We start from the raw sequence: 26,258 nt of genomic DNA, 5'->3' as shown, positions 1-26,258 counted from the left end.
TCATCTCTCCTGTCTTAGCCCTCTATGCTTATTTTTGCCCTACAAAAACTCCACGGGTCTATAATAGGTGGCTACTCATTTGCCTCCCCCCACCCCCATTAGACTAGTTGTCCCTTGGGGGCTGGGGCTAAGGCTTCATAAATGTGAAGTCTTGGAGGACCGTAGGCTCTGAGCAGAAGTTGCTGAATTGAGTATCTGCTCAGAATGGAACACCAACTTTGTGCAGAGCCTGGAGGGAGATGCAGAAGGCTTGGTCACTGCTGTTGGAAGGCTGGAAAGCTTTTTTAAGGGACTGTAGGGGTAAACTGCAAGTGTGTTTTCAAGTCTTTCCCACTAGAGCCACCACCCTTCTCCAAGATTCCTCAGGACAGGCCTCACCAGCTGCCAGAGACTTCCACCCTTGGAATGCCTTTGGAACTCCTTGGAACTCTCTTGGAATTTCTGTCAGCTCCATGCCAAGAACTGTAAAATGTCCAAGTAGGAAGGACCCTTGGAGACCTGCTGCCACCTTCCTCATTAAACAGATGGGAAGACTGTGGGCTAGAGAAGGGAAGGGATGTGCCTAAGGTAGTGTCTCCTAATTTCCTGGGGTGACTCTAGTGGAAAAGGCAAAGCAAACAACCACATATTTGGAGAACTATCCATGATCAACATATACATGAGCAAACCCAGGCATCCAGTGACCTATTACCCTGTTGGCATTATTCTTGGTCATAAACCACTTTGAGCCATGATTTATCTTTCTCTTGGGGTTTATCTGGGTCCCTCTAACTCATCTAGATTTCTTTTGAAGTCAAGGACAACCACACCTTCTCCTTTTTGTCTCCAAAAGAAAGGAGTGATGTGGTGCAGTGGGGAGGGTGCTGGTTGACAGTCACATGTACCCATATTTACACCCTAGCTCTACTGCATGCAAGCTGAGTCACACGGGGAAGGCACTTCTGGCCTCTAAGCCTCAGTTTTCTATAAAATTGAGCTATCATGAGTTGATTTGTGTCCGTCAAAAAGATACATTTAAGTCTTAACTCCCAGTACCTGTAAATGTGACCTTATTTGGAAATAACATCTTTACAGAGCTAATTAGTTAGCATGAGGTCATACTAGAGTAGGGTGGGGCCCTAATCCAATATGGCTGGTGTCCTTATAAGAAGGGGAGAAGAGACACAGAGACAGAGAGACACATAGGAAAAACAACCACGGGAAGACAGGCAGAGATTGGAGTTACGCTGCCACAAGTCAAGGAACACCAAGGGTTGCTGGCTGTCACCAGAAGCTCAGAGACAGCCATGGAACAAGTTCTCCCCCCAAACCCTCAGAAGGAATCGACACTGCTGACACTCTGATTTCAGACTTCTAGCCTTCAAAACTGTGAGATGATCAATTTCTGTTTTAAGCCAACCAATTTGTGGTACTTTGATACAGCAGCCCTAGGAAACTAATTTACCAGCTAGTAATAGAAAGCTCAGAGAATTGTTGTAGGAACCGAGCAAAGTACTATAAGGAAAACACCTAGTATAGTGCCCTCACAGTAGGTGCTGAGAGCATTTGAATTTCTTCCCTTGTGGCTTTAATATCTGTGTATTGAATGCTGCACAGATGGCTGACATGTGGAAAGAGTGCTCCATTGGTATTTCACTGGAATCCAAGCCAAAACTAAGAAATGTAATCAGGCATTTTATTACATTCCAACAAGTATTTACCAAGTACCAAATAATAAGAGTGGTAATAACCATAATAACAACCTTTACAATAATCAAGGATTTACTATGTGTTACTATGTGCCAGGCACTGTGCTGGGCACATTAAATGTCTAACTTCTTCCCCCACCCTCCTCCCCACCCACAGCAATATATACTGTTTAGGCATACTTATACTATGTATTATACTGAGTTCATAATTATAATTATATTATAGTTACTGAATGAGTATAACTAAGCCCATTTTATATTGAGAAAATTAAGGCTCAGAAGTGTTTATGAAGTGTCTGGCTGTCTTAGTTACCTAGTGCTGCTGTCACAGAAGTACTACAAGTGGATGGCTTTAAAGAACAGAAATTTATTTTCTCGTGGTTCTGGAGGTTAAAAGTTCAAATCCGAGTTGTCTGCCTGGTTGATTCCTTCCTTGTCAGTAGCCCTGGGTGTTCATTGGCTCTTGGTGATGCTGACATGGCATCTGTCTCCTTTGTGTCTAATCTGCCTCTGTGTCTAATCTGCTGTTTTTAGAATACAAAAGTGATTAGGTTTAGCACACACCCTACACTAATATGGTCTCAAACAAGATTACGTCTACAGGTGTATGGGTTAGGATTCCAACACATTTCCATAACACTGGTCAGCAATGGCAATCCGTTACACAGCTAATAAGTGGCAAAGCCAAGCAGCATTCCAACTCAGTTCTGTCTGACCCCAAAGGCCATACTTGCCTTTCATATCAAGTTGTTTCTCTCTTACGTGCTGGCTGGATGGTGCTGAGAAGAGGAGGCTGTGTGGTTACATTTCCTTTCCTCAAATAGCCCATAAACTGATGGAAAGACAGACCGTGAGCCAGAAACCACCCTGCCTGACAGAGTAAAGTTTGTCCTAGAGAAGAGGAATAATCAAAGAGGGAGAAAACGAGAAGTGATTCTTTCCGACTTGGAACATCAAAAGGAAGAAGGAACTACTACACAGGATTTCTCATCTGTGATGGACTGAGTGTTCATAGCAACCCCAGGAGGCAGTTATTATCAAAACTGTTTTCAAGATGGAAACCTAGATCAGAGGTACAGTGACTTCCCCAAAGTCTCACAGCTAGGAAGTGGCAGTATCCAGATCAGACTCGTCTTTCTGTCTCCTCCGCATCCCTCTACTTCTTGACCTCAGGAAGGAATTGGTGGAGGAGGACTGTCTGAGCTGAAACTTATAGGTTATATAGGATTCCTTTAGGAAGAGGAGAGGGCAGGTCCGGCTGAGGGCAAGCATCGGCAAAAGTACTGAGTTGGACCCTGCAGAGAACAGGCACTGTTGGGTGTTGCCCAGGTAGGTTTCAGATCCAGGGTAGAGGGAGCGATGAGGTAGGATGGTGGGTTGGGGTCTATGCCTGGGAGTTCTCCTTGAAGCTGGGGGCAGGCTCTGACTTCTCCACTCTGAGGCTGGAGGCCCTCTGGTGGTGCCTGCCCCTGCCATCCTGCATTGCCCATGCCTATTTTGTTCTGTTGTACAGAGAGTCGCTGTGAGTCGGAACTGACTTGACAGCATCTAACGACAACAACATTTATCCCTGTAATCCTTTTTGCATTTTGTATGCCCACCCTGCCATCCCCCTTCCCTCCATGTCAGCACCCCAGCCCAGCACAAATTGAGGGGCAGCTGAATTGGCATGAGTTGGTTAAAACTCCCAGTAATCATGGGCTCTCTACTGGCCTGGTTGTTCAAATCAATGTCGGCAATAATAGACGGGCAAGCTGGCCTGGTTGACAGATTCAGGTTGAGTAGGGAGAGGGCGGGGGACTGGGAATTGGCAGGGCCTTCCCACTCACTTCCATTCTAGGCAATACGCCAGAGGCCTCCTGGAACAAGTAAACCAGGCCCACTCAGCCTCTAATCAAAGCAATGGTTCATACTAAGAACTCTGCAACCCTTACTTACCATGTATGATCCTCAGTAACCTTGCCTGTAAAATGGGTAAATCTCAAAGGGGCCTCTGAGGTTAGTTGTAGGGATTCAAAGAAATAGTATATGGGAAAATGTCCAGCACACAGTAGGTGCTCAAAAAATATCCATTTCATTTCCTTCCCTCCTTCCTTCCCTCCCTCTTCACCTCCCTTGGAAGCTGTTTCTGACCCAAACCCAAAACTATGTTGCCAGTAGCCTCCCTCTCTGCCAAGCACCCAGGTTTCCTCATAACCCATCATAGGGCCCTCCTCACAAAGTTTTCCGAAGCCCCCTGTAGAAGTAGCCCGTGTAAACCACTGTGACATCACATGTAGATCAGGGGAAGTAATACCTCATTTGCAGTTAGGTGGCTTGCAATGGGAGGCACAGTCTGCCACTCACATGCTGTGTGACCTCAGACAAGTCACCGGGTCTCTCTGGTCTTCAGATTTCTCATCTGCAAAGTGGGCAGAATGATACTCGTCCTACCTTTGCATTGTTGGGATGAGCAAAAGATATTTTGGGTAGATTTTGCCTACCCTACCCAAGTATGTAAGGAGCCCTAGTGGCACTGTGGTTAAAGCGCTCAGCAACTAACCGAAGGGTCAGCAGTTTGAACCCTCCAGCTGCTCCTAGGGAGAAAGATGTGGCATTCTGCTTCCGTAAAGATTACAGCCTTGGAAACCCTATGGGGCAATCAATTCTGCTCTGTGTAATAGGGTCACGGTGAGTTGGAATCAACTCGATGGCAATGGTCTTTTTTTTTTTTAAATCCACGTATGTGGTCTCCTACATTTCTCCCTAAACTGATTTTCTACACAGGGAAAGTAACAAGGCAAGAGCAACAGCATCTACCATTTTTTCAAGCACGTGCCATGGGGTTACCACGAGCTGGAATTGACTCCACAGCATGTAACAACAACAACAACCATGTGTTCCACATCGTATATGCATAACGGCATTGGATGCACATGATCTGGTTTTGTGCTCTCATAGCCCAGTGAGACAGAGGTTACTCTTGCCAATGTATTGATGTGGAAACTGAGGCTCTGAGACACAAGGACAAGGAAGGGGCTTGGAGAGCCGTCTCTCACTGCTGTGTGTACCCTACATGACTGGCAGTGTGCTGTATCTTTCACATGTGTTTCATCTCGTGGTTGCTGTGTTGTCTCTTTTAACCTTTACCACGATCCTATAAGGCAATACTATTGTTAGGAGGCAGTTCTGTTATCAGAGGATGTCATGGACTGAATTCTGTCCCCCCAAAATGTGTGTATCAACTTGGTTAGGCCATGATTCCCAGTATTCTGTGGTTGTCATCCATTGTGTGATTGTAATTTTATGTTAAAGAGGATTAGGGTGGGATTGTAACACCCTTGCCCAGGTCACATCCCTGATCCAACATAAAGGCAGTTTCCATGGGGTGTGGCCTGCATCACCTTTTATCTCTCAAGAGATAAAAAGGAAAGGAAAGCAAGCAGAGAGGGGTGACCTTATACCACCAAGAAAACAGTCCCGGGAGCAGAGCGCATCCTTTGGACCCAGGATTCCTGCGCAGAGAAGCTCCAAGTCTGGAGGAAGATCGATTAGAAGGCCAGCAGAGAAAGAAAGCCTTCCCCTGGAGCTGATGCCCTGAGTTTGGACTTTTAGCCTACTTTACAGTAAAGAAATGAATTTCTCTTTGTTAAAGCCATCCACTTGTGGTATTTCTATTATAGCAGCACTAGATAGCTAAGACAGAACCAAAAAAAAAAAAAGGAATTCTATTATTAGGAAGTAGACTATTATTATGCTCACAGTAGCAATGAGACTAAATCAAATACTTGCTGAACCCTTGGAGGAGGACACGATTTGCCCATGATTGGGCATGTTTGGGGGCATCCTTGTGATTTCTTAAAACATGGTGCAGCCAAGTGAAAGGAAATTCCCTATTCGCCTCTCAAATACTTTAGAGCTAGTTCTCCCCTTTTCGCAATTCACAGTTGCTTTGACAAAATCCAAGCAGTTTAGCAATGGAAGGATTCTCCAAGTTTCTCTCATCCAGTGCCTTCATTTTATACTGAAGGAAGCAGACTCGGGTGGGGTGTGCTTGTCTGAAGCCGCCAGCCAGTTAGAGACAGGGGCAAGGCAGAGCTGAAACTCCAGCTCTCCAGGCAGTCAGTCGTTCCAGACAGTTTATCAAGGACCTGCTACCGGTTGCTGTGGGGTTGACTCCGACTTATGGTACCCCCGTGTTGTGTTAGAGTAGAGCTGTGCTCCACAGAGTTTCCAATGGCTGATTTTTTTAAAGCTCTGAGGTGCCTCTGGGTGGACCCAGACTTCAGCCTTTCAAACCTCCAACCTTTGGGTTAACAGCTGAGCTTGTTCACCATTTGCACCACCCAGGGACTGCAGGGCCTGTCCCGCCCACTTTGTACATGTTTTCTTTGTTATCACAGTCCTCCAGATGGAGAAACTGAGATTCAGAGAAGCTGAGCAATTTGCTGAAGGCTGGTTCCTGGGTCCAAGGCCAGTGTTTTTGTTTTTTTTCTTTACCCCACCCTGCCTATCAGACCCCTGGTTGTAGAAGAACTTTAAGGTGCCTCTGTGCCAGGGCCTGAGGGAAAGACAGGCTTTCTCCACCACAAGGAATTCCTCGAGGTTTATTTACAATATGATTCACTCAGGTCCCAGGAAAAGTTATTCTGTTCGGTAAGTTGTTTATTTTTTCTTCTCAGGCTTGGAACAGCCACCCACCTTCTAGACCTGGGGGCAGGGTGGTGAAGCTGCTCATTACATATTTTGCACTTGAAGCAGTTTGCATTCCATAATTAATGAACATTAAAATGCATAATTACAAACAGAAACAAATGACTTGGTGATGATGAAAAGTCTGGCTAAGAAGGAACTGGAGCAGGCACAGGGGATGGAGGAGGGGGCTATGGGAAGTAGAGCGGGGCCAGTGTGTAGTGGGAACAGCTGGGGATCCTCCAGCCTCACACCCCGTTCTGATCCTCAAGGCCTCAGGGCTCAGGGGCCCAGGCCCAGCATCATTCTGTGGCTCCCCTCCTCAAAGTGGAAGGAGGATAGGGGCTGTGAGCCCCAGGGCCCGGCTGACCGGAGGCTGACCTGAGTTAGATGACCAGCTCTCTCACTTACTTACTGTAAAACCTCCAGCAGCCCTCCAAGGATGGAGTCATCATTAGATGAAGCCTCCCCCTTTCTCACATCCACTCCAAGTCCCACAGAGCCTGCCTTTCCTGAGCTCTGAGAAAGTGCTGAGAGATAATTGAATTCAATATCTCTTCAAAATCACAAATCAGATCATTTCACTCCCCTGCCTACAATCATCCAGTGGCCCCTAGCTGCACTTAGAATAAACTCCAGGTGCCTTCCCATGGCTGAAGTCAGGGATCAGCAAGCTTTCTCTATAAAGGCCATATGGGAAATAGTTTAGGCTTTGGAGGTCACATATGGTCCTTTTTTTTTTTTTTTGGTCTCATAGTCTTCCTTTTTTTTTAGAAAAAAAAAAAACACCCTTTAAAAAAATGTAAAAAGCATTCTTAGCTGTAGGGCTGTGCAAAAATAAGCCGTGGGGGAGTAGACGTACTTTTCCCATTCCTCCTGCTAAGTACAATTAAAATTCCTGGACATTATATATAAACCAAACATAAGAAGACTCTGAAAGGTAGAGAGAAGGCAGACCACCTAGGGATCTGGACACCCAAGCAATGGCATGGTGGTAAGTTCTGAAATGCTAATGAGTCCAGACAATAAAAACCTCAACAAAAGCCTACCCTCTTTAGCCAAAAATCCAAGAAAGGGGAAGCCTAGCAAGATAAAACTTTCAGACAATAACTGCTGTATTCCAGGCAAACACCACAGAAAAATCTATAGACCCACACCAATCCATGTCAGCAAAGGCAAAGTGGAGAGCCTGACTTCCACCCTTACAGGCTTCCGTCTTGTAATGAGGCAACTCAATCCCCCCAGTAGGTCAAGGTCAGAGAAAGCTGAATAGGGAGCTAGGACTTTAAGGAGGCCCCTCACCCTGAGTCAGTGGAGACCTGAGGAGTCTGGACTTCCACCACCACCTGACAGTAACAAGGCCTCCTCACCTCTCCCTGCTGGGATAGTGTCAGAGGAGGCCTAGTAGAAAGGCAAGTAAATGTAGTGGACTTTTCTTCTCTCTTAAGTTTTCTAAATTATGTTTGATGGTTAAAACAAAAATTATAACACTGTCCAATGTGGTTTTAAATGTATGTAGAGGAAATAATTAAGACAATTAAATTATAAATGGGGGAGGGTAAAGGGACGCAACATTTTCAACATATCATTTAAACTGGTAAAATGACAACACCAGTAGGCTATGATAAGTTACGTACATATAACACACCTAGAGCAACATTAAAAATAGCTATAAAAAAATAAAATAAAATATATATATATATATTTTTATACAAAGGGATGCTTCAAAAACACTATAGATAAATAAAATAAAAATGGAATTCTAAAAATGTTCAGGTAATCCACAGGAAAGCAGTAAAAGAAAACACACAAATGAAAAACAATGGGCAATCAGAAAACAATATAAAATGGCAGACCTAAGCCCTAACATGGAGCTCTGGTGGCGCAGTGGTTAAGCTCTTGGCTGCTAACTGATAGGTCTGTGGTTCGAGCCCACCAGCCACTTACAGCCTTGGAAGCCTTATGGGGCAGTTCTACTCTGTCCTATAAGGTCGCTATGAGTCAAAATCAACTTGACAGCAGTGGGTTAAGCATTAACATATCAATAATTACATTAAATGAAAATGACTTATATATACCAATTATATAGATATAGAAATTATTAGAGTGAATTATAAAACATGACCCAACTATATTCTGTCTATAAGACATTAATTTCAATTATAATGAGATAGGCAGGTTGAAAGTAAAAGGATGGAAAGGATGCATCATGCAAACCAAAATAAAACAGGAATGGCTATACTAATGACAGATAAAATTTAACTCAGAGTGAAGAAAATTACTAGAGACAGGCATCATATAATGATAAAAGGCCATCCATCAAGAAGACACAACAATTCTTAATGTGTACTTAACAAAAAATAGAGCAACTTCTTTCACAATATGTGATGCATAAACTGATAAAACCAAAAGGAGAAATAGACGAACCCACAATTTTAATTGGAGACTTTAACACCACTCCCTCAACTAGACAGAAAATCAGCAAAAAAAAAAAAAGAACTTAATAACACCATCAGCCAACAGGATCTAGCTAACATTTATAGAATATTCTGTTCAACAACAGCACAGAAAACACATTCAAGTGCCTACAGAAAATATACCAAGATAGACAATATCCTGGGCCATGAAACAAACCTCAACAAATTTAAAGAATTGAAATTATACAAAGAGTGTTCTTCTGTATAACAGAATCAAACTAGAAAGCAATAACAGAAAGATAACAGAGAATCCCCAAGCCCTTGGAAATTAAACAACACACTTCTAAATAGTGTATGAGTCAAAGAGGAAATCTAAAGGGACATAAAAAAAATCCATTGAACTGAATGAAATGAAGATTCAACATATCAAAATTTGTGGGGCGCAGCTAAAGAAGTGATCCATCCTTATCTTTAACATATCTGTGTCTATATATTTAATGAGAAGGAAATGTATAGCGCTAAATGCATACATTAGAAAACAGGAGTCTCAATAATCTAAGCTCCTACCTCAATAGCCAAAAAAAAAAAAAAAAGGAGAGCACAATAAACCCAAAGCAAGCAGAAGGAAGGAAATCAATGAAATTGAAAACAGAAAAGCGTAGAGAAAAATCAAGGAAACAAACAGCTGGTTCTTAGGAAAGGTCAGTAAGATTGAAAAACCTCTAGCAAAACTGACAGAGGAAAAAGAAAAGAAACAAATTACCAGTATCGTGAATGAAACACAGGATAGGACTACAGACTCTGCAGACATCAAAAGGATAAGAAGTGAATGCTATGAATAAGTCTACACATATAAATTAAAAAATTTAGACACAATGGATCAATTTCTTGAAAACACAAACTACCACAAACTCACCAAACATGAAATAGTTCAAATAGCTTTATAGAAGTTGAATTTGTAGGTTAAAAACTCCCCAGAAATCTTCAGGCCAAGATGGTTTCACTGGAGAATTTCACTGAATATTTAAAGAATTTACACCAGCTCTGTATAATATTATCTGGAAAACAGAAGAGGAGAAAAACTCCCTAGTTAAATTTAGGAAGATAATATTACCCTGACAGCAAAACGAGACAAAGCAAAAGAGAAAAAAGAAAGAAAGAAAACTATAGAGCAAATACTCTCATGAATATAATATCAAAAATCCTTAACAGAATATTGGAAATAGAATTCAGCAATTTATAAAAAAAGAACAATACACTATGACTAAGTGGGGTTCATTCTGGGGATGCAAGGCTGATTCAGTCTTTGAAAATCAATCCATATATAACAGGTCAAAGAAGAAAAATCACCTGATCATACCAATTGATGTAGAAAAAGCATTTGACAAAACTGGACACCCATTCATGATAAAAACTCAGAAAAATAGGAATAGGGAAGAATTTCTCAATTGATAAAGAACATTTAATAAAAACCTAATTAAACTATTATACTTATGGTAGAAGACTGAATGCTTTCTCCCTGAGATCAGGAACAAGGCAAGAATGTCCACTTTTACCACTCTTATTCAACAAAGTGCTGAAGTTCTGTCCAGTGCAATAAGGCAAGAAAGGAAATAAAATACATACAGATGAAAAATAAAGAAACAAATTTTCTCTATTTGCAGATGATCTGGTTGTCTACATAGGAAACCCCAAGAAATTTTAAAAAATGAACAAAACTTCCTAGAAGTAATGAGTAAGTTCAGCAAGGTTGCGCGATACAAGATAAATATACAAAAGTCAATTGTATTACTATATACTAACAATGATGCCATTTATAATTACTCAACAAAAATGAAATACTTAGATGTAAATCTAATAAAATATATATGGGACATTTATGCTAAAAACTTCAAAACACTGATGAAAGAAATTAAAGATCTGAATGAATGGAGAGCCATATACTGTGTTCATGCATTGGAGGACTCAACATAATAAAGATGTCACTCTTTTCCAAATTGATATGTAGTTTTAATATAATTTCTATCAATATCTCGGCAAGATTTTTTTGTAGATACAGACACGGTTATTCTAAAATGTATGCAGAAAGGCACAGAAATACGACAAGTGGATGGCTTTGACAAAGAGAAATTTATTTTCTCACAATCTGGTAGCCTAGAAATCCAAATTCAGTGCGGAAGGCTTTCTCTGTCAGCTCTGGAGGAAGGTCCTTGTCATCAATCTTCCCCTGGGCTAGGAGCTTCTCTGTATTGGAACCCTGGATCCAAAGGACATGCTCTGCTCCTGGCACTGCTTTCTTGGTTGTATGAGGTACCCCCTCTCTGGTTGCTTCCCTTTCCTTTTATCTCTTGAGAGATAAAAGGTGGTGCAGGCCACACTCCAGGGAAACTCCCTTTACATTGGATCAGGGATGTGACCTGGGTAAGGATGTTACAATCCCACCCTAATTCCCTTTAACATAAAATGACAATCGCAGAATGGAGGACAACTACACAATACTGGGAATCATGGCCTAACCAAGTTGAAACATATTTTTGGGGGACACAATCCATGACAAAAGGGTAGTGAGTGTCGTGGGCAGATTACCAAGTTGGGACTCCGGAGACCTGGTTCTGTATCCTCCCCTCATCTGCTGAGTGATTTGGGGCAGGGCAATGCTCTTCCACTCTCTGGAGGTGTATTATTTCCTGTGGCTGCTGTAACAAATTACCACAAATTCCGTGGCTTAAAACAATAGAAATTTGTTTTCTCATAGCTCTGGAGGCCAGAAGTCTGAAATCAGTGTTAGCAGGGCCACAGTCCTTTGGAAGGCTCTAGTGGAGAATCCTTCCTTGCCTCTTCCAGCTTCTGTTGACTCCAGGCTTTCCTTTGGCTTGTGGCTGCATATTTCTAATTTCTGCTTCCATCTTCACAAGACCTTTTCCTCTTCTCTCTGTATCTTCTCTTCTGTTGCTTGTAAGGATACTTGCCATTGCATTTGGGGCCCATAGGGTCACTATGAGTTGGTTTTTGGGTAATCCAGGATGATCTCATCTTGAGATTCTTAATTATATCTGCAAAGACCTTTTCCAAATAAGGCCATGTTCACAGGATCCAAGGGTTAAGATGTGGGCATATCTTTGTAGGGACCACCTGAATGGTCCCTATATTACAGGAGGTTAGATTAACTCTAACCCTTATTCCAACATCCTAATCCTGGAAATGTATTAGTCAGTACGTGACAGTGGGGTAAAGCAACTTGCCCAGGAGACAGTTAAGAGCTACAGAGCCAGGAAACCTGAACAGCCTGGGTCTGCCACCTCTGAGCTGTGTAACCCTCTCCTCAGTTTTCTAATCTGTAAAATGAGCATAATGATGGTACCAACCTTTATTTCTTTCCTGTGACTGCTGTAACATGTTACCACAAACTGCTTCCATAGAGATTACAGCCTTGGGAACCCTGTAGGGTCGCTATGAGTCAGAATTAACTCAACGGCCGTGGGTTTGATTTTCTTCTTTTTGGGTTAAAACAACAGAAATGTAGTCTCTCACAATTCTGGAGGTCAGAAACCTGAAATCCAGGGGTCGGCAGGGTGCTCTCTCTCCAGAGATTCTAGGGGGAACCTGTCCTTTCCACATTTAGCTCCTGGTGGCTCCCGGCATTCCTCGTCATTCCGCGACTCTGGCCACATCACTTCAATCTCTGCCCCCATCTTCACATCCCCTTTTCCTCTGCCTGTGTCTGATCTCTCTCTGCCTCTCTCTTCCAAGGACGTTTGTGACAGCTTTTAGGGAACACCTAGATAATCCAGGATCATCTCCTCATCACAGGAGCCTTAACTTAATCACATCTGCACAAACTTTACCGTATAAGGTCGCATTCATGGGTTCTAGGAATTAGGATGTGGACATAGGTTTAGGGGCCATTATCAGCCTACCATACTACATCATATGTTTGCTATAAGGATTAAATCAGTAAAAATACGTAAAGGGCTTAGATAGTGCCTGTTTTATAGCACACACTTTTTTAATGAAAGAAACTCATAGGGAATTATTGAGAGATGGGAAACAACTGTGACTGATACCCTGGACATCCTGATACTGAAAAGGTCAGCCGTCCTGTGGACACACAGAACCCAGCCCCTAGACCAGCAGGTGACCCCAAAAACAGCCTGTGACCAGGTCCCCTCCTGCCCACCAGTGTATGTTCAGAGATAAACCAGGGCCTCCTCTGTGCCTGTATTAATATGTACAGCATTTCACTCACATGGAAAATTGATTTTTCTTTTTAAGTACAAAATGTAGCAGCTCTATAACTTTTCTGCAGCTTGACAAAGGCCATTTATAACCTACTTTCTCCATCACCCTTCCTGGCACCAGCCTCAAATGTCTCCAAGAACTCTCTCATGCATTTGTAATTACGAGGTCTTATTAGGCAAAATTTAATTTCCAAGACAGCTGACCTTTTTACTGTTTTTGCTTTTTGTTTTTAAATTAATTTTTGTGTGTGTATTTTGTAATTGATGTTGTTCAGAACCACGGCTTGGAAGGGGGCTGGGGAGTTGGTTTAGGTGAAGGGGCTGGGGTGTGCGCAGTGGGAGGACATTTTAATCAGCGGTGTCTAGTGATGGATGAGGTGGGCTGGGCTCTAGATGTAAATCTTTGTGGACAGGAAATGCCAGCACGGTGACTGAAATTAAAACCTAGTACCTTGTTTTCTCTCTCAAAGGCAGGGGAGTTGGAACTGCTTCTCCATCTGCTGGCCTGGAGAAGGTGAGCCCAGCCTCACCAAATGATGGAAAACTAAATTGAGTACACAGCCAGTTGTGCCCACAGTTTGGAGTCCCTGGGTGGTGTAAATGGTTAACACACTTGGCTGCTAAGCAAAAGGTTGGCGGTTTTAGTCTACCCAGAGGAGCCTTGGAAGAAAGTCCTGGAGATTACTTCCAAAAAAATCAGCCATTGAAAACCCTATGGAGCACAGTTCTATACTGACACACATGAGGCCACTGTGAGTCACAGTTGACTCAATGGCACATTGTTAACTGCTTACCCACAGTCCAAGATCTTCCGTTCACAGAGCACTTAGCACGTGCCAGACACACTGAGAAGAACACTCTGGCTGAGGTCACCAAAGGTGCAAAGACCTTGTCATGAATTGAATTATGTCCCCCAAAAATGTGTTAGGCCATGTGTCCCAGTATTCTGTGGTTGTATCCCATTTTGTGATGGTAATTTTATGTTAAAGAGGATTAGGGTGGGATTATAATACCACCCTTACCCTAGCCACCTCCCTGGTCCAAGGTCAACGGAGTTTCCATGGGGTGTGGCCTGTACCACCTTTTTTCTCTCAAGAGATAAAAGGAAAGGGAACCAAGCAGAGAATTGGGGACCTCATACCACCAAGAAAGCAGCACCAGGAGCAGAGCACGTCCTTTGAAGACAGGGTCCCTGCACCTGAGAAGCTCCTCGACCAGGGGAAGATTGAGGACAGGGACCTTCCTCCAGAGCCAACAAAAAGAGAAAGACTTCCCCCGGAGACAACACCCCAAATTTGAACTTGTAACCTATTTTTTAACCTACTAGAATGTGAGAAAATAAATTTCTCTTTGTTAAAGCCATCCACTTGTGGTGTTTCTGTTATGGCAGCGCTAGATAGATGACTAAGACAGACCTGTAGGCTGGAATCAGTGGAGTTTATTTAGGCACCCAAGGGTGGTCAGTGTGGTTAGGGGGAGCAGTGTTCACTGGCTAGGCAGAGAATTTGAACTCATAATTCAGAGGACCCTATCAGCTTAAGAAAGGTGCAATATATTTTTTTAATTATTTATTTTATAAGCTGGGGAGTGATTTCTATTTAGAAATATCATTCTGTTGACTAGTAAGGAGGATGGTTTGGAGAAGGCTAGACTGGAAGCAAGCGGATTGGTTGGGAGACCTTTGCATGCTCCAGTTGTGAGTATGTGGGAATCTCTATGAGGGCTCCAGGGACAATGGTGGAGAAATGATCCATTTAAGACAAGAAGGAAGAGAGTTCACATTTTATGAGTATCAAATTATGTGCCAACTTCTGAAGTAAGGTGTTATGAATTGAATTGTACCCCTCCTCCCCCCCAAAAATATATGTTATAAATCCTAACCCCTGTAGTGGTTATAACCCCATTTGGGAATGGGTTTTCTTTGTTATGTTAATGAGACAGAATTAGTGTAGGGTGTCTCTTAAGTCAATCTCTTTTGAGATGTAAAAGATTAAACAAGCAAGCTAGTGGGCAGAGATGGGGAAGAGATATGCCAAGTCACATGAAGATGGCCAAGGAACATAAGAAACAAGGACTTACCCCAAGAGCCAACAGAGAGAAAGACTTACCCTAGAGTCGGCACCCTGAATTCAGACTTCTATTCAGGGTGCCGGCTCTAGAGGAAACCCTAGTGGCATAATGGTTAAGAGTTTGGCTACTAACCAAAAGGTTGGCAGTAGAAATCCACCAGGTGCTCCTTGGAAACCCTGTGGGGCATTTCTACTCTGTCCTATAGGGTCCCTATGAATCGGAATCAACTCGACAGCAATGGATTTTTAAACTATGAGAAAATAAATTTCTGTTTGTTAAAGTCGCCCATTTGTGGTATTTCTGTTAATAGCAGCACTGAATAACTAAGACATAAGGGATGCACCTGAACAATGTGATTTAAGCTTCACAACAAATCTGTAGGTGTCGTGCCTGTTGAATAGATGATGAAGTTGAGGTTCAGAGAGGGAGAGTAACTTGCCTCAGATCACACGATGAAAAAGAAGAAGAGCTGGGATTTAAACTCATATTGAGGGGGGCTCTTTAAAATATACCAGGCTGCCTCCCTAAGTGATCCTTATAGCAGAGACTGTATAAAAACCAAACCCGTTGCTGTCAGGTCGATCCAAATTCGTAGCAACCCTATAGGACACAGTAGAGCTGCCCCATAGGGTTTCCAAGGAGCAGTTGGTGGATTCAAACTGCCAACTTTTGGTTAGCAGCCAAACACTTAACCACTGTGCCGCCAGGCTCCAGAGACTGTATAGGAAAATGTTAATAAAAATAATGATGATGATGGTCCCAGCAATATCAATATTAAGAAATTAGTTTCCATTGAATCAGTTCCAACTCATGGCGACTCCATGTGCGTCAGAGTAGAACTGTGCTCCATAGTAGGGTTTTCAATGGCCGATTTTTGGAGATAGATCTCCAGACCTTTTTTCTGAGGTGCCTCTGGGTGAAAAAAAAAAAAAATTTTTTTTTATTTCCTTTGGGTGAACACCTACCTCCAACCTTTCGGTTAGCAGCTGAGCAGTTAACCAGCTGCACCACTGAGGAACTCTCATCAGTGTTAAAAATAGCAGCTACCATTTGCCGTGTGGTTGCTCTGTGAGCCATGATGTTCTAAGCACTTTGCCGACATTACCCCTCTTCCTTCTCACAACCATTAAGAGGCAAATACTCACAAAAGCCCCATTTTACAGGTGAGGACACTGAAGTTCAGAGAGGTAATGATGTTGTCTGAGGCCACATAGCTATTAAGTGGCCAAGCAGGACTCTGAACCTGTCTCTTTCAGTTTCCCATACATGCCCCTTTTCAGAAGGTGGGAGGAGAGGGCATGATGGGGCTGTCATGCCTCAGCCATAACCACACTGTTGCCCTCTCTCTGAGCAGTGCCCTGAGGAGCTGAGGCCCATGAAGGATGGCTCAGGCTGCTATGACCACTCCAAAGGCATCGACTGCTCTGATGGCTTTAACGGCGGTTGTGAGCAGCTGTGCCTGCAGCAGACCCTGCCTTTGCCCTACGACGCCACCTCCAGCACCATCTTCATGTTCTGTGGGTGAGTCTCCGCCCCCAAGGTCTGGTACTGCCTTCTTAGTGGGGGGGCGGGGAGGGGGTGCATGGGAAAAAGTCTGGTCCTGACTTTCTAAGAAATGACCATTCTACCTGTCCTTTCTCAGCCCAATAGGCAAAAGGCAAGAGTATAACCTTGTGTTGGGTATTGGGAAGAAAAATGAAAGACTAAAATTAATTAGATCGAATCCATGCCCAAACTGCAACCTGCAGCCAGGTTTTTTTTTTTTTTTTTTCCTGCAGACAGCCCAGCCCCTGTTCTATCTCCCCTGTAGCCCTGGGCAGGGTAATTTGGAGACAAAATCAGGCATCTTGAAGGCGTTGACTAAAAAGGCATCAAGAGCACAAGCTTAGCTGCAGCTTTGAACTCTGTATCTGCAGGAATTTAGCTGTGTGAGTTCATGTTTAGCCTGCCTGTGCCCTCATGCCCATATCTGCAAGGATAATTAACTGGGGAGGAAGGGAGGCCGGTGAAGGAAACTGCGGTAAAGATCCTAAAACCATGCTGGTTATGCTCATGCTGAGATTTCAGGTTGGAGTTTTAAAATTAGTGTGAGACTGAAGTGCGGAGCACTTTGGGGGCAACTTGCTGAGTGACCTTGGATAAGTCACTTTCTTTCTCTGAGCCACAGTTTGACCAACTGTGTGATAAGGTCTTTGGACAATGATGGATAATGGTTCTTCCAACATAGCTCATTTTCCAAATTGAGGGTTGCAGTGGGAGTCACACCTGTCTTGTAAAGCACCTAGCAGAGTGTTTGATCCTCAGCAGTCACTCAAATAAAAAAAAAAAAAAAAAAGGGAAGTACTCTTTCTTTTCCACTTCACTCCCTTTCTGGTTATGTCTTCCTATTTGAAATTTCGCTCATCTTCGACATTCTACTACTCAGAAAAATAATCGTGTGGCTGCGTGAGAGCGTCAGTTGTTAAAGACTCAAGCATGTCCAGTGCACTCTTTACTAAGGCAGAAAAGCAGAATAAGACATCTAACAACCTTTTCAGTCCTAAGTATTACAAGAAAAAAAAGGGGGGGAGGAGGAGAGAGGGAGGTAGTTCATGGGTTTTAATTTCAGTTACCGGAAAATTAATTGAACTTGGACTGTTCTAGTCTATTAAAAAAACAAAACAAAAACCTGTTGTCAAGTCGATCCCAACTTAGAGCGACCCTATAGGGCAGAGTAGAACTGCCCCATAAGGTTTCCAAGGCGTGGCTGGCGGATTCAAACTGCCAACCTTTTTGTTAGCAGCTGTAGCTCTTAACCACTGCTCCACCAGGGCTCTAGTCTGTGGAGTCTTGTTTTCCTCGCAGGGCTTGTTTCCGGGTCTCCCTCCCTACTCCAGTTACACTTGGGGCAGCAGGTGTGTTGGAGCAGGTGTTGGAGCACTCGCTGGAGGTCCTAGATATGTATCAGTAAAATAAATAAGAAATAAATTAGTGTATGCAGACCAGAATTTATAGTGGTCTCTCCTGAGCAGAAGTGACTGCAGGGCCTTGTTGAGAACATTATGCATGGCCTTAGATCTGCAGGCTTGCATACAGAATCAACTGTGTTCTTATCATTTTTACTTTTCTCTCCATGCGCTAAGGGAAGGGGAGTGTACTTCTCTAGCAAATAACAACAATAGCAGCAGCAGCAGCAGCAATTATGGATTTTGATGTTGAAAGCTATCACCACCTTCCATCCGCAGTGCTTCATAGCAGTTAAGGGATCTTTGGATTCAGTGGACTTGGGCGTCAATCCTAGTTCTGTTTCTAAGTCTGTTAGCCATTGACTGGACAAGCCCCTCAGCCCCTCTGAGCTGCAGCTTCCTCATCTGTAAAATTTTATTGATACCTGTCTCATGTAACGGTAGAGTCCCTGGGTGGTATGAACGGTTAATGTGCTCAGCTGCTAACTGGAAGGTTGGAGGTTCGCGTTCACCAGGAGGTGCCTCAGAAGGAAGTCCTGATGATCTGCTTCTGAAAAATCAGCCATTTAAAACGTTATGGGGCACAGTCCTACTCTGATGCACATGGAGTCACCTTCAGTCATGAACTGACTTCATAGAAAGTGGTTACTGGTTTCATATAATGGTAGTTTTGAAGAGGGTAAAGTTCTTTATGCTTATTACCCATTAAGGGTAAGTAACTTCCCCAAGGTCATACAGATGGTAGTATAGCTCACTGACCCCTTGCTGTGTGACCTTGAACAAGTGACTTAACATCTCTGTACCTCATCTGTAAAATAGCAATAATAACACTAGTATCTGCCTAAGACTTGTTATAGGAGCCCTGGTGGCACAGTAGTTAAACTGCTCGGCTGTTAACCAAAAGGTAGGTGGTTCAAACCCACCAGCTGCTCCACAGAGAAAGATGTGACAGTCTGCTTCCATAAGGATTTACAGACTTGGAAGCCCTATAGGACACTTTTACTCTGTCCTGTAGGATAACTACGAGTCAGAATCGACTGAACGGCAACGGGTTTGGTTTGGTTTTGATAGACTTGTTATGAGGATGAAATGCATTAATATTTGTTTACTGCTTTAGAATAGTGCCCAGCACAGAGTTGGCACTATATGTATTTGTTAAGTAAAATAACTAGAGCAAATGGTCATAATGATGATCTCTTCCCACTGGCTTAGGACCTGAGGTGTTCAACCTCTTGGTTTTGGGGTCTGTGAGACAGGACAAACTAACCTTCACCATGAACACACACACACACCAAAGAGCTCTGGAAATCTTAACTAAGATTAAATGGGCAAGAGTGCATTGTGAGCTGCTGAAGCTCATCCAAATGCTGATAAAACAAGGCAAGAAAGAAAATGAGACCTAGGTCTCCTAAAACTAACTGCGGTTTCAACATGCTTTGAAAATTGTCTATTAAGAATGCAAATAAGAAGTTACCCACACTTGTTGGGAGCACCATAAACAAAACAATGAGAGCTATTAGCAGGTACTTGTGAGAGAGTTGGCCCAGAGAAGTGGGATGCTGTTGAATTTAGCAGGAAAAATGAACTCTACCTCAAGGGATCCTAACCAATTTGCTCAAAGCTCTGTGACCTTTCTAAGAGTTTCCTGGGTAGGAGCAAGTTTAATAAACCCATTTGTAGTCAGGTTAATAATAGTAGCTAACATTTATTTGTTCCTCCCTACATGCTAAGACAGGCCTAAATGCTTTTAATGTTCATAACAACTCTTCGAGGGAGCTATAATGGCCTCCATTTTACTGTCAAGAAAACCAAGCACGGAGTGGCTCAGTGACTTGCCCAAGGTCACACAACTACTAAGTGTGGGCAAACGCCTCGCAAACACATATTTGTTGTCATCCAGTCAATTTCAACTTGTAGCAACCCTATAGGACAGAGTAGAAATGCTGTATAGAGTTTCTAAGGAGCAGCTGGTGGATTCGGAGTACTGAACTTTTGGTTAGCAACTGGGCTCTTAACCACTGAGGCACCAGGGCTCCAATAGATATAAGGCCATCTCATTTACTCATTTGATCACTGAATTAGATGTCTTATTCTCTACTCTATACCCAACCAGTTACCACTGAGCCAGTTCCAACTCATGGAGACCCTGTGTGTGTCTTTTCAGTGGCTGATTTTCCCAAAGTAGATCACCAACCTCCCCCCACGCCCCAGGCTCCTCTAACCTGTTGCCATCGAATTGATTCTGACTCATAGCAACCCTATAGGACAGAGTAGAACTGTCCCATAGAGTTTCCAAGGAGTGCCTGGTGGATTCCAACTGCCGACCTTTTGGTTGGCAGCTGAGCTCTTAACCACTATGCTGCCAGGATCTCTAGGTAGATTCAAATCTTTAGCCTTCCATTGGCATAGCAACAACAACAGTCAGGCTAAGCCCCCCAACTGAGTATTCTTTCTCTGGGGTCTCACAGCCTTCTGTGCTTCCCCCTGTGGTATCCATCTCTCTTTTGACTGGTCCGCTTCTTGTCTGGTCTCCACCACACTATAAACTCTTCATGATCAGGGACTGGGTCTTAGTCACCTGTCTGTTCACCTTGTCATTTCCCACTGCTGGTCTCAAGGACTTCTTCAGAAACAGTATTGCTGAGCTAGGAATTCATCTACCTAAGATTTGTTGAGCACCTACTCTGTGCCAGGTCATTTGTGAGATGCGGAGGGCACAAAGACATATTGAGCACAAGTGCTTGCCCACAAGGGGAAAGGGAATACTAAGGACAGGTAGCTGATCCTCTCTTGGTCCTCTTTGATGTTGGTAGAGTAGAGGTGCCAGTTTGGTAGAGAGAAACAGGGGAATTAAGACAGGTTGGTAAGGTCATTTGATACTAAGCTGAAACTTTTAGAATGAATCTTACAGGGGACGAAGCATCCCCTTTTATGAAGACCTTGGCAAGTTACCAAGCAACCAGTTTTGTCTGTTTCATTTTATGGTGTTTACAATGTGTACCATGCCCACTTCCAGAGGAATTTTCTTTTGTTCAGACATATTGAACATATAATAAATCATTAATATAAAGATAGGACTGCTCAGAAGCCATTTGTAAATAAGGAAAGGAAGAAAATTGTTTCAGGATCCTGAAATGAGGGAGTTACTGAACATGAGATCAGTTTAGCTCTGTGCTTCTTGGCAACCAAAGTAAACAGAAAAACATACTGGATGATATCGTTGTCTTTGCCTGAGAAAGGACGCTTGCAATGTTTTGTTTTGTTTTTGCTGCTTTGGGGGTGTGCACATTTTCCTGACAAAATTTGCTGAAAGAGTTGTCTCTTCTATAAGAGATAAGGGACAAGGTCACCAACATTTGTGAAGTTTCAATATTCCTCGCATCATTTAGAGGAGGAAACTGAGGCCCAGAGCGGTTTCTGGGCCAGTTGGGGGTAAAATTGGGATGGGAACTTGAAAACCCTAAGTACCTCTCTTCCAATTTGAATGAAAATATATTAAAAAAAACATGGATTCAAAGAACTTGCCCAGACTCAAAATAGTCCTTTATAGCCTGTTTACTGTCATCTTTATGTGATTTTAGGAGGGAGAGGATATAAATATGTGTGTTTAATATCCAGAGTTAACTGGAAGCTGCTTACTTTCATTGTCAAAGCAGAATCTCCTTAAGTAGTAGAAAACACTGAACCAAAGAACAGAGACCACAGCTTTAATTCTGACTGTCAGTCAGTAAGCCGTTGCAGAGGTTGGTGAGTGTATGTATGTGTGTTGGGGGGGGGAGGGGAGCATTCACTCAGGCACATGTTTTCTTGTAGTTGCCTAGCTTTTAGGATAGGGCCTAAGTCCCCGCCCCTCTGCCTTCATGATTGAAGGATGTGGGTTCCATCTCTTATGATTAACATAGAATAGCTACATGCCAGGTTCTTGGCAAACATTACAACTTTGTGCTCTCTGCTATTTAACCACATTTGCAAAAGCTTGGGTGTAAGAAATATACCTATACAATTGCCTGAAGCACATAAAGTCCAATTCCTTCAGATTGGTGTTTTCCAGTGTGGGTCTTGGGGAGCATTAGTTCCATGAGTTCCATGAGTTCCATGCTCAAAGATAAAAAGGAGAGGCTCAGTAGCCAATCCCAAATGTGAGATTCTGCAGTCTATACCTGCCTCTCGAAGACTTCCATGCACCTGTGGTCAGTAAGGAGCCCTGGTGGCTCAGTGCTTAAGAGCTCAGCTGCTAACCAAAAGGTCAGCAGTTCGAATCCCGCAACTGCTTCTTGGAAACCCTGTGGGGCAGTTCTACTCTGTGCTATAGGGTCACTATGAGTCAGAATCGACTTGTTGGCAAGGGGCTTGGGTTTAAAGCTCTGAGCAGTCCTACAGTAGACAGACATACTATATTTCATCAATTCTAAAGTACCCATGTTTTCCCATGTTAACACTTCTGAAATCAGAACGCATCTATCAATGGTTTGACAGAGTTTAACGGGTAGTCTTTTTTTTTTTTTTTTTCTTTCTTAGTAGTATGTGAAATGCTAGTGTTTCTTACAACTGGTAGAGGTCTCGGAGTAGATAATATATAACTTAACCCAGAGTTCCCCATGAAGTCCTGTTTATTTCATTCTTTCCTTCCCCTTCTTTCTTTTCTTTTCCCTCCCCTTCTTCTTGTCTTCCTTTCTTGATAAATTTTGCCCTTGAGTTAAACCTTCAGACCCAGACTGCCTCACTTTGACCTCCCAGAGAACAAGCTTTACTGAACTCATCATGTTGGTTAATGTTGGGACAATAGGGCTTTCATGAGAAAGAGTCCTATGATGTTGTTTAGTGGGGTTAATGTGGTTGAGTGTCTTAGCTGCTAGGTGACAGAGGGTCCTGGCCCTGGTGACTCATGAGAAGGGGTTTCTGACAGTTGTCAGAATCAAGAAAGCTGAAAAGATCATGATCTTCTCCTGCCTTGGTGACAGTATGCTTGGATCCACCCCTAACATTGGTCCAAGACTATGTTGTGTGCGGTTCCTTGAACTATTCTTGCCTTTAGCTTTCCTCTATTCTTACTTTTGTTCTGGGATTTGATTCCCTTTGCTATTTTTAAAAATCTTTTTTAGTGTGTGTGTGTGTGTGTGCATGTATACTAAGTAGATAATTTTATTTATCCCCATAAACTTTCAAGAAATAAATGAATGAATGGATGAGTAAATTCATGACTAAATAAACAAATACCCTATTTTGAGAATTTGCACGCAATGCCATCTCTCGGTCACAGTTTCACCTTTTAAAAAAACAACCAAATGGAGGAATCAGCTATGCTGAGTTGGAAAGAGCACTGGATTAGGAGTAAGGAGATCTAAGTCAAAGCATTGGCATTTCCATACTGCTCATGTGACTTCAGTCAAAGAACTTAACTATCCCAAGTCTTGGGGTCCTCAGTGGCTATATTAGAATGAAAGTACACATTTCACAATGTGGTCATGAGGATTAAATAAAAACATGCTCTGGGCTAAACACATATAAGGTTTTACGGTGCTATCTCTAAAGTCCCATCCAGTCCTAGTATTTTCTGTAATGTGATGGGTGTGTTAAGGGTAACACATTCGTTGCCTTCAGCTAAAATGCCCAGTTTGTATCTTTGTTCTTATTTTATTTTATGTTTTTCATTTTGGCATATGTATAAATATAATTTCATGCAGATCTTGGCTGGCTTCCTGTGAGCCTACGCTCTTTAGAATTTTTGTAAGAAAATCTTCCAGACGACAGAATGTTCTAAAGGAGCTGGTATAATTATATGGCATGGTACAAAAATAAAATTCAAAAAAAAAAAAAAGAACCAACAACTAAACAGACCTTTGCATAAATCATCCTCTGCCCTGAGGTGGCATGGGGGAGAGATTTGCTCACGTTTCAAAACTCAGAAGATGGTTTGCCTTTGTAAGTTCCTTCTTTTGGTCTTGCTCCATCTCTAAGGGTCTTACTAAGCATATTGTAGGTCTTTTCTTTCTCTCTCCTTCCTCTCCTGCTAAGTTACAATCCTTTCTCACCCCTAGGCAAAAGAAAATCACCATGAACCAACAGTTGTAATGTGGTTAAAATCCACACACCCACATTCATATACACAAATCTCGAAATATGAACTCCCAGGGATAATTCTTAGCACCACTGTTGGCTAGATATAGCTCCATGGGCAAGTCAGTCACTTCTCTAAACCTCAGTTTTCTCATCTGGAAATGGGAACAATACCTTGCTGTTGTGTATTAGTTTCCTGCTATAGTGGCTTCAAACAACACAAATGTATTATCTTACAGGTCTGGAGGTCAAAATTCCTAAATTCAAGGTATCAGCAAGGCTTCATTCCTTGTGGAAACTCTAGAGAATATTTTCCCCTGCCTTTTCCAGCTTCCAGAGGCTGCCTGTATTCCTTGGCATGTGATCCCTTCCTCTGTCTTCAAGGCCATCAAATCAACTTCTCTCTCTCTCGCTCACTTCCCTACTTTCATTGTCACATCTCCTTCTCTGATACCGACACTCTTGCCTTCCTCTTCTACTCTCATAAGGATCCTTGTGATTGCATTGAGTCCACCCAGATTGTTGTTGTTAGGTGCCATCTAGTCAGTTCTGACTCATAGCGACTCAGCGTACAGCAGAATGAAACACTGCCTTGTCCTGCACCATCCTCACAATCGTTATACTAGAGCCCGTTGTTGCAGCCACTGTGTCAGTCCATCTCGTTGTGAGCCTTCCTCTTTTTCACTGACCCTCTACTTGACCAAGCATGATGTCCTACTGCAGAGACTGGTCTCTTCTGATAACATGCCAGAAGTAAGTGAGACAGAGTCTTTCCGTCCTTGTTTCTAAAAAGCATTCTGGCTGTACTTCTTCCAAGACAGATAATTTTCATTCTTCTGGCAGTCCATGGTATATTCAGTATTCTTTGCTAACACCATAATTCAAAGGCATCAATTATTCTTTGGCCACCCAGATAATCCAGGATAATCTTCCCGTCACAAAATTTTAATTTACTCACATCCGTAAAGTCCTTTTTGCCATATTCACAGATTTAAGGGATTAGGACTTAGATATACATCTTATAGGAGCTCTGGTAGCACAATTGCTAAAGAGCTCAGCTGCTAACTGAAAGGTTGATGGTCCAAACTCACCAGTCATTCCACAGGAGAAAAGACCTGGAGATTTGCTCCCGTAAAGATTACAGCCTAGGAATCCCCATGGGGAAGTTCTACTTTGTCATATACAGTTGCTATGAGTTGGAATCAACTCGACGGCCCCCAGCAACAATAATCCAGCTTTTTACTACAGAATGTAACAAGGAACAATCCAGGCCACATATACACTGTGCTATATGAAGGCAGTAATGAGCTTTGTCCATGTACACATACACACACATGCATATACACATATACGTATGTATACATGTGCAAATATACATATATTATTATGTATAATAATTGCATGTGTATGCATGTATGACTTATATGTATGAATTATTTCCAGTGACTGGCACGTAAGTTCCCAATTACACATTTTGAAGGAAAAAAAAAAAAAAGGAGCCAAAAACTGTTAACTACGTTGAGTTTAAGAAATCTAGATCTAGGTAGAAGCCAGGAACTAGCATCTGAGAAGCACTACGAATTAACGTGCACTCCCTGGGAAGTATAAAAGGGATAATAGACCAAATAATATTCATAAATAGTAATAATATTAATCACAATAGCTAAGGCAGTATTGGCTACTATATGCTCGAAACTATTTTTAGCTCTACATATGTTATTTTAATTCTCACATCAGCCCCATGATAGGGTTTATTAGTGTCCCCATTTAACACATTGTGAAACTGAGGTCTAGGGAAGTTAACAGACTCGATCAGGTTCATATAGCTGCTGGGTTATAGCCTCTCTTTGAACTCAGGTCTAATTAGCTCCAAAAGCCGGATTTCACATCTTGTGCCTTCCTTAAATAATGGGCAGGAAATCTCAATAAATTCTCCAAAGTAAACATGATACAACTTAATTCTTACACTACAATGCACCAACATGAAAAATTAACAAGAAAGAGAGCAAATAAATCTATTTGGGAATAACAAAACAAGCAAACAAACAAAAAACCCTCAACCTTCTAAGTAACACTTGGGTGAGGAAAAAAATCAACTCAAATTACCACCTCTTCAGAAATGAACGGAAGCAGGAGGGCCACATGTCAACCTCCTGAGATATGGGCAAAGTA

At 42.6% G+C, this 26,258-nt stretch overlaps 1 protein-coding gene across 8 annotated transcripts in view; it reads left to right on the top strand.

The window, feature by feature from the left end:
* ASTN2 (astrotactin 2) overlaps positions 1–26,258 on the top strand; it is a 1,062,617-nt gene that overhangs the window by 621,512 nt on the left and 414,847 nt on the right. For all 8 annotated transcript variants that reach the window (XM_049897085.1, XM_049897083.1, XM_049897084.1 and 5 more), the window contains one exon: positions 16,439–16,605. In XM_049897085.1, coding sequence (XP_049753042.1) covers positions 16,439–16,605 — 167 coding nt within the window. The remainder of the gene's footprint in view (positions 1–16,438; positions 16,606–26,258) is intronic.

The sequence above is a fragment of the Elephas maximus genome, chromosome 9 (genome assembly GCF_024166365.1).
Source record: "Elephas maximus indicus isolate mEleMax1 chromosome 9, mEleMax1 primary haplotype, whole genome shotgun sequence".
Lineage (NCBI taxonomy): Eukaryota > Metazoa > Chordata > Mammalia > Proboscidea > Elephantidae > Elephas > Elephas maximus.
The sequence above is the reverse complement of the archived record's forward strand: the minus strand, read 5'-3'. Positions and strand labels throughout refer to the sequence as shown.